An 8826-nucleotide genomic window follows, 5' to 3' on the forward strand; every position below is an offset into this window, starting at 1 on the left:
TCATCCCTAGTGGAAGCTAATAGCTAAAAGCACAATGAACCACAGAAGAAAGCAAAGATCCAAACTTTCTTTCATTGACATCCGATTTATTACCGATATTTTCTTTCCAATCATATCAGACAATGTCGCTTGATGGGACCGATCTAAGCAGATGTCTCTGCACCTACAATGCATGGACAACCCCTGTTGTGGTCATAATGATGATGATGATGATGATGATGGTGACCCCCCAAACCACCAAACCCACAGTCTCCAGGGAGAACTATTACCAAGAGAGTCCTGAGCAGATGATGGGACAATGATGGGGGTTGGAGTCCTGGGCATGGGTTACAGTAGAAGATCCATCAAGGTTTGTCTGTGCAGTGTTTGCACAGGCTGGAGGTGCCAGCAGGGAAGGCTGAGCACTTGTCGGGGGCGCTGGGCACATTTGTTCCAGGGTAGGGATAGACTGAAGATTGTCCAAATGGAGCCAAGGAAGAAGAGGTGATGGAGCTGCTGAGAGTCTGTCCCTGGTTCAGATAGGCCACCAGCCTCCTCATCTCCTCCAGGGCCTGGGCCTGCATGAGGATGTAGTTCTTGGCAAGGAGCAGGGTGGCAATTTTGGACAGTTTTCTGACTGAAGGGCTGTGGGCATAGGGGATAACAGACCTGAGTCCATCCAGGGCATCGTTGAGGTCGTGCATCCTCCTCCTCTCCCTGGCATTGATGCTCAGTCTCAGGGAGCGCTGCTCCTTGGGTTTCTTGCCGGTAAGTTTGCCCTCGTTGTCATAGGTTGGGCAGCCCTTGCTGGGGTCGAAGCTGTCGTCGTCGTCGCCGGTCTGGTCGTCGCTGCTGTCCCCGGATCTGTCCCTGGAGCCCGGGGTGAAGTCTAGAACCGGCGCTCCTCCTGCGTAATTGCGCGCAGCTTCAGCACCGCGGAGAGCTCCATAGAAGCTCTGCCCATAGGACTGTGCCAGGGACATGTAGGCATCAGCCGGGACAGACTTCAGCTCAGCCATGCCCTGTGCTGCTCCCTCCCCGACACTCATAAAGACATGGACCAGAAGTGTGCAGGGGGCAGCTGTGCCAGCTCCAACAGACCCTTCTGTGCCCACTATCAGTCACTGCTCACTGCCAGGCTCACCTTGAACTGCTCTGCCCACTGCCGGCGTCACAATGCACACAGTTCTGCCCACTGCCTTGTCCACTGCCAGCTTCACCTTCATCAGTGCCAGCTTCACCAGTCACCAGGCATTGCACTGCCCACCACCACTGTGCTCAGCCTCTTCTGTCACTTCCATGGACAGCAGCTGTGCAGTGCCAGCTAGTGCCAGTCAGGCTTCACAGCTGTGCCCCTTCTGTGCATTGCTATAGCCTTGTCTGCACTTGGAGGACTGTGCCCTGCCTGCCAGGCTGTAGAGCAAGGTAGGAGCTCCAGTCACTGCTTATAAGAGTGTGAACTGTCCTCAGGGACTCTGCAGACCCGGCCAATCACTACATTGGTGTCTGGTTAACCCTTGCACAACTGGGCAGGAAAGCACACAGTCAGTCAGTAGTTGCTGTTTAGCAAGATGCTAAGTGGTTAACTCTGCTACATTGATACATTTACCACAGTCATCTTGGTAAGGGGGTATTGTATGGGGGGGGGGCATATATTCATTTAGTAGCTAAAACAACATAAACAATTGGGTGTACAGTACTATCTGATGGATCTTCTGGCTTTGTTGGTTCTGATAATGGATTCTAAGCCTGGTCTGATATTGAAAAACTGGATTATAGTAAGGACAAAGTATACAACTGCTTCCATCATCCATTGTAGAACTACAAGTATCGGCATCCTAGCTAGCTTGTTCTGCCCCAGGTCGCTTATTCTTCAGGCAACCAATATGAAGACTCCTGAAACTAATGCAACTCCTACTCTGCCCCCTACAGGAGCAGTGAAAATGGGAGTTATTGTTTCCACTACGATTCTCCAGCAAACATTATTCCTGCGCCATCCATTTGCATTGTAAGCCCGCCATCTAGTGGTGAACTGTGAAAACAGCAAGCTAAAGATAAATCTTTATAACGAGAGGTTTGAAGGTTCTCACTATAGATAAGTGACATAAAATAGTGATCTCGGTAGAAAGGAATTAAATATGATAGTATACTACACTTGGTGTAGCTTTTTAGTGCTTCTCTAACAGAGAACAATAGATTACATTCAACAACATAATTACATAAACTCATAATTGAAAACCCATAGTGATGTGTTACCATCTGAGCACATGGATGACACTTACTAAAATTAGAGCAGTAGAAAATTTGAGTAGCCCATGCAACCCCTGTCCCCAATCAAAAGTGTCTACAGTGTGCATCAGTACTGGAGCAATAGAACAAGGCATTTGTCCTCATAGATCACATTCTCCATCATGTGGATGGCAGGGTGTTTATGTGTCACCTACCTGGGGAAGAAATGGCATCAGGATGCATTGTGGGAAGAAGGCAAGATGGCGGGTACACTGTGTTTGGTAATGTTCTGCTGGAAACCTTGTGCCCTGACAACATCTGGATGGTTGGGTGAGTGTGCATCATTAACTTGGAGAAGTATAGTAGAAAGGTGTGGATTGCAATGGTAACCAAACACCGGAGGAGGCAATATTTTGCACAAAAAAAGAAGTCTTTGGATATTATCCAACTGGTATTTATTAAAATCTCAGTATAAATAACCTTCTGCGGTCTATATATGCCCTTTTGTTAAGTTACAGAAGATGGTGTTTCAAATTACTGAAAACCAAACAGCTTAAAGGTTGTGCCCATCCCAGGAAAGACAGTAAATCTACTACAATACTTATTCACATTAAAAATAGACCAGATTACAATTCAGTACCATTAATAAAGGATAAATATAGTAATAGAAAGAAATGACTTATGTTCAAATGGTTCTATGTATAACGGTTCTAAATGATTCTAATCACATACATAGTTAATAATGAGGTTGAAAAAAACACAAGAGTCTAGTTTAACCTATAACCCTACTGTGTTGATTTAGAGAAAGGGTGGGTTCACACTGAGAAATCCCCCCCCCCAAGGCCTCTGCCTGGTTCAGCGACACTGCCCTTCCCTCCCCTCCCCTAACCTATCTCTGTGCCGCCACCCTGCCTAAGTACCCCCCCAACCTCACCCAGCAGTGTTTCAGAGCCCAGGGCCTGGACATGAGCTCTCTCTCCAGGAGGCGCAGTGATGTGACATCATTGTGCCTTCTGCAGGATCTGTCCCCATGGCTCAGGCTGGAGGCCACAAGAGAGAAGATCAGCTTCCTGCCCGGATTAGGTGAGTATAATGTTGTTGTTTTTTTGTGTTGGGGCAATACAGGAGGCATTATTACTAGGGGGACAGAGCACAGGGGGCATTATTACTATGGGGACACAGCACAGGAGGAATTATTACTATGGGGACCCAGCACAGGGGCGATTATTACTATGGGGCACAGCACACATTAATACTATAGAGACATAGCACAGGGGGTATTATTACTATAGGAGCACAGCATGCATTATTACTATGAGGGCACAGCACAGGGGGAATTATTATTATGGGGCACAGCACGGGTACATTATTACTAGATGGAGCCAAAGCAGGAGGCATTATTACTATGGGGACACAGTACAAGGGATATTATTACAATGAGGATATAGCACAGGGCATTAATACTATGGGGACACAGGCATTATTAGTATAAGGGGGCACATTACAGGGAGCATTATTACTATATGGGAGCACAGCAGGGGATCTTACATACAGGGGGCAACCCACATACTTACTCACTTTACTGCACCTGACACAAAAAATGGAATTACTACTGTTTGGGACATTATGGGTCGGGTGGTCTGGGACAGATGGAGAGGAAAGGGAAAGTGATGCCTCGGGTCAAAGAAGACGTCACCTGTGAGTCACTGAATTAAGTTTTTTTTGTATTTTGTAGAATACTATTTGTTTGGGGTGCACCAAGGTATAAAAAAAGGATGCCACACGCGCCACAGAATTAGAGTACTAAATTAGAGTACTGGGGCCAGCGCTCCCAGCCATGGACAGCCCTTGTGATTGGCTATGGTTGTGAAGGCCAGCCCCAATACTCTAAGACGCGTGAGTCCCATCAGCCACCTTCCAATGTGTCATCCTGACATCACATCAAGGCGGCCACGGCTCACTTCCGGACAAGATGTCTCAAGTCCATGAGAACCCCTTTAAACCTAGTGCTCTCTCACTAGTGAGAGCTATTCCAAGATATATATCTATTGGATTAAAGGAAACTTAGCTCCAGGTGTGCAGCATGGTACCTTAAGATACCATGCTGTACACCTGGTGACCCTGATACCAGTGCTATAATTATCATTTAATTTTCTTATCCTGGTACAACCATCAGCCCTAATGGTCTAACTATAAATATCTACAGTGCCAGCTGTTATCAGAGGATTGTCTGTTCCTATGTACTACAAATGCCAGCATATCCTGATGGCTGCAGTCTGTTAGTAAATGCTGGGAGTTCTAGTGTTTGCAGCTGTTGTAGTATGATCCTAGGTGTATTGTACACTGGATGCTGTATGGGAGATCAGAATACATAGTTCTGTAGGGGCTCAGTGTGTGAAAGTGACCCCAGAACAACACATCTATATTACGTTACCATATTATCACCATACTGTACACACCACATTACAATCACACAGTTACTGACAAAATCCAGTGCACCAAGAACAATATTACTGATAATACCTGTATATAGGAAACAAATATGATCACCTCACCGTTACCACAACCATTACCACCACATAGTAACTAATACCATCATACCATAACTGAAATCCAGTATACCAAGAGCAATAATACCAGCATGTAAGAAGCAAATATTATCACAACCCCTTAACCACCACCATTACTATCCTCATACCATTACAAAATAATATCCACTGTACAAATGCCAGTATCATTCCCATACACTGACCCATTTAGAGGTAGACACCAATGGTACATAGGCCCTGCACACCATGTAAGTGATTATAGTACAGTTACTAATGGCTCACAAGTGACGTCTACTCTGATAGCAGTCGCTCAATTTTCACTTTCTTCTCTATCTTGCCCAGCCATCATGGAGGCTTTTTTTCAGACACAACCTGTCTCCACATAATCTGCCAGACAAACATTTTTGAGTTTTTACAGACATCCATATGTGCATCCATATAGTAGTTGGGCCCACTGTGCTGTGTCCCCAAAGTAATAATGCCCCTCGTGCATGGGCATAGCTAGGATTCATGGAGCCCGATAGCAAAAAAATATTAAGGGCCCCCCCCTCCCCTATGCACAACACAAAGCACTGCGCATATGTGCAGTATATCTGCTTTACTGCCGGTGCACTGATAACCGATGACCTCTGCATGGAGCTCTGCAAATTTTCCTTTCCCACTTGATTGCCAGCTGGAGAACAGAGGTCAGAGGTTATCAGTGCAGTAAAACAGAGATCTCTGTCTTCTGCTTGTTAAGCCTTTTATTGTGTTGCAGCATGTAAGTAAACATTGGGTCACTTACACACTGCAGTACATAAGGGGTTAAGCAGAAGGACACACCTCTTACCTTCTCACCCGGGCCCTCCTCCTGCACAGGCCCCATAGCAGCTGCCTACCCTGCCTCTATGATAGCTAAGACACTGCCCTTGTGCCGTGCCCTCCATATAGTAATGCCTCCTGCTGTGTCTCATATAGTAGTAATGCCTCCTGAGCTGTGCCCCCATAGTATTTATGTTCCCTGTTTTGCCCCATATAGTAATAATGCCCCCTGCTGTGCCCTCCATATAGTAATAATTCCTCCTGCTGTGTCCCATGTTGTAGTAATGCCCCCTGTGCTGTGCCCCATAGTAATTATGTCTCCTGCTGTGCCCCATATAGTAATTATGTCTCCCGCTGTGCCCCCATAGTAATAATGCCTACTATGCAGTGCCCTCCTTAGTAATAATGCCCCCTGTGCTGTGCCCCCATAGTAATAATGCCCCCTGTGCAGTGCCCCATAGTAAAAATGTTCCTTGTGCTTTTTTTCCCATAGTAATAATGCCCATTATGACGTGTCCCTATAGTAATAATGTCCCTTGCTGTGCCCCCATATAATAATAATGCCCCCTGCTGTGCCCCATATAGTAATAATGTCTCCTGCTGTCTCCCATATAGTAATAATGTCCCCTGTTGTGCCCCCATATAGTAATAATGCCCCCTGCTGTGCCCTCCATATAGTAAAAATGCCTTCTGCTGTGTCCCATGTAGTAGTAATGCCCCCTGTGCTGTGCCCCCATAGTAATTATGTCTCCTGCTGTGTCCCCATATAGTAATTATGTCTCCTGCTGTGCCCCCATAGTAATAATGCCCCCTGTGCTGTGCCCCCATAGTAATAATGCCCCCTGTACTGTGTCCCCATTGTGATAATGCTCTTTGTGTAGTGTCCCATAGTAATAATGCCCCCTGTGCAGTGCCCCATAGTAATAATGCTCCCTGTATTGTTTCCCCATAGTAATATTGCCCATTGTGTTGTGTCCCCATAGTAATAATGTCCCTTGCTGTGCCCCCATATAGTAATAATGCCTCCTGCTGTGTCCCATATAGTAATAATGTCCTCTGTTGTGCACCCATATAGTAGTAATGTCCCCTGTTGTGCCCCCAAATAGTAATGATGTTCTGTGTCCTGTACCCATATAGTAATAATGCCTCCTGCTGTGCCCCCATAGTAATAATGTCTCCTGCTGTGCCCCCACAGTAATAATGTCCACCTGTGCTGTGCCCCCATACAATAATAATGCCACATGTGCTTTGCCACCATAGTATATAATAGCATAGCACATAATAACCCCCATTGCAATAATGTCTTCTGTGCTGTGCCCATAAAGTAATAATGTCCTCTGCTGAGCCCATAAAGTAATATTGTCCCCCTGCATTGTCCCAACACAAAAAAACTAGACAAATAATTATACTGACCTAATCCAGGGTTGGGTCTTCCTCTCTTCTGGCTCCAGCCTGTCAGCCACTGGAGGAATTCCCCAGCAGGCACGATGTCATCATTGTGCCTGCTGAAGAGATCACAACCCAGCAGCCCAAGCCCTAAACCCTGGCAACACCCTTTTCCCGACCTGGCATAGCTAGCTAGCCCCCTCTCCCTCACTGTGCTTTGTGACGCCACCTGACTGCCGCCCCGGCCTCACTTACCGTTGTCTGTCTTCCTCACTATATTATAGGGCTGACTGATCACTAAAGTTCAGTTTACTGTCTACCAATACCAATGCTTTCAGAAGCAGTTTTACTTAGTGTTTTATTATTTAGCACATAATTATACATAGTATTTCTATGTGCATAACCTTAGATTTATCCACATTAAACCTCATTTGCCATTTCTCTGCCCAAGCCTCCGGCTTCCCCAAAGCCATCTGTAATATTATCTTCCATTGTGGTGATTACCCAGTTTAGTGTCATCTGCAAATACAGAAGTTGGATTCCATCATTGGAATAAAGCTTGGTGTGCAAGGAGTGTATACATATAGAACTTAATAAAACAAGCCTAAAAGGAATAGTTCATGTAGTCATATGAGGTGAACATACATTAAATCATCAGGACCAACATCATAGGTTCATTAAATATGAATATGATGTATCAAATGCATATATAATAATAGCAATGGCTGATAGCTGACTCTTTTACACAGGAAAATTATCGGGAACAAATGTCCCAATAATCATCTCCTGTAAAGGGCTCTTGAGGTGTATAACAGTGTTCAATTTTGATCAATGAATCTTCTTTTTTCATTGAATTGCTCATGACTGCTAATCTTGCTCTGATATCAGATAACTGGTCTATGTCTATATACTGTCCTCTACAGGGCAAGGAGAGAATGTACAACTGCTTTTAACATCCACTCTGCTGTACAACTACAAGTGACAGGATTCTTTATTTTTACTTATTTTATGACCTTAATAGTGTGCAACATGATCTATGTAGGTGATGATATATCCTATGTAGGGTTTGGGGATGATGTGTCATTTGAAGGGGGTGATATGTCCTTTATAGGGAATGATATCTCCTTTGTAGTGGCTGATATGTCCTCTGCAGGGGGTTATATGACCTCTGTAGGGGATGACCTGATCTCTGTAGGAAATGACATGATGTGCATTGGGTCTGACATTGGTTCAGTAGGGGCTAGTATAATACTGGCACTGATATATCCTATGCAGGCTCTGCAGGAGATGACAGCCATATGATATTTTCTTAGTAATATAAAGGAATATTATTTTAGATAATCTAGTGAGCATGGCAAGCTCTCCTGTACAATGACACTAATATGGCCTTTGTGGGTTAAAAAGAATGTAATTTCCAATCCAGATATCAACATTTAGGTAATAATGACAAGGACACCTCAGGCTCCTCCTTCCTCATTTGTTTAATCCAGTGTGGGGAAAACATTTGATATAGTGCTGCAGTTCTATAGAAAATAATAAAGAAGCTATTCTTACCTCACCACGCTCCCTCGTGTCCTACTGTGACGTCTTCGGTTCCCACACTGAATGATTCAGCTGCCATTTCCAAGATGCACTCGACAGTGACAGCCAGCTCAGCCAATCACTGGCCTCAGCGCTATCCCGTCCCAGTCAGTGATTGGATGAGCGAGCTGTCACTGCTGAGATGAGTTTGTCTTGGAAGTGGCAGCAGGATTGTTCAGCGGGGGGACCTGGAGACACTGCAGGAGGACTCAGGGGGAGTGTGGTGAGGTAAGACTAGCTTCTTCATTATATAACTGCAGCAGTATATTAAAAGATTTTTCACGCCGGAGTGGCCCTTTTT

General features: G+C 45.2%; 1 protein-coding gene across 1 annotated transcript; it reads right to left on the minus strand.

Moving 5' to 3' along the window:
* Window positions 1-344: 344 nt before the first annotated feature.
* BHLHE23 (basic helix-loop-helix family member e23) lies at window positions 345-1028 on the minus strand. Its single transcript, XM_069953651.1, has one exon. It carries the CDS (start codon window positions 1026-1028, stop codon window positions 345-347), a length of 684 nt encoding a protein of 227 aa, XP_069809752.1.
* Window positions 1029-8826: the final 7798 nt, after the last annotated feature.

Source organism: Dendropsophus ebraccatus, chromosome 14, assembly GCF_027789765.1.
Source record: "Dendropsophus ebraccatus isolate aDenEbr1 chromosome 14, aDenEbr1.pat, whole genome shotgun sequence".
Classification (NCBI taxonomy): domain Eukaryota; kingdom Metazoa; phylum Chordata; class Amphibia; order Anura; family Hylidae; genus Dendropsophus; species Dendropsophus ebraccatus.

What these genes read in the sequence shown, in the direction of transcription:
- BHLHE23 (XM_069953651.1), bottom strand. Translation starts at nt 1,028, where the DNA reads ATGAGTGTCGGGGAGGGAGCAGCACAGGGCATGGCTGAGCTGAAGTCT.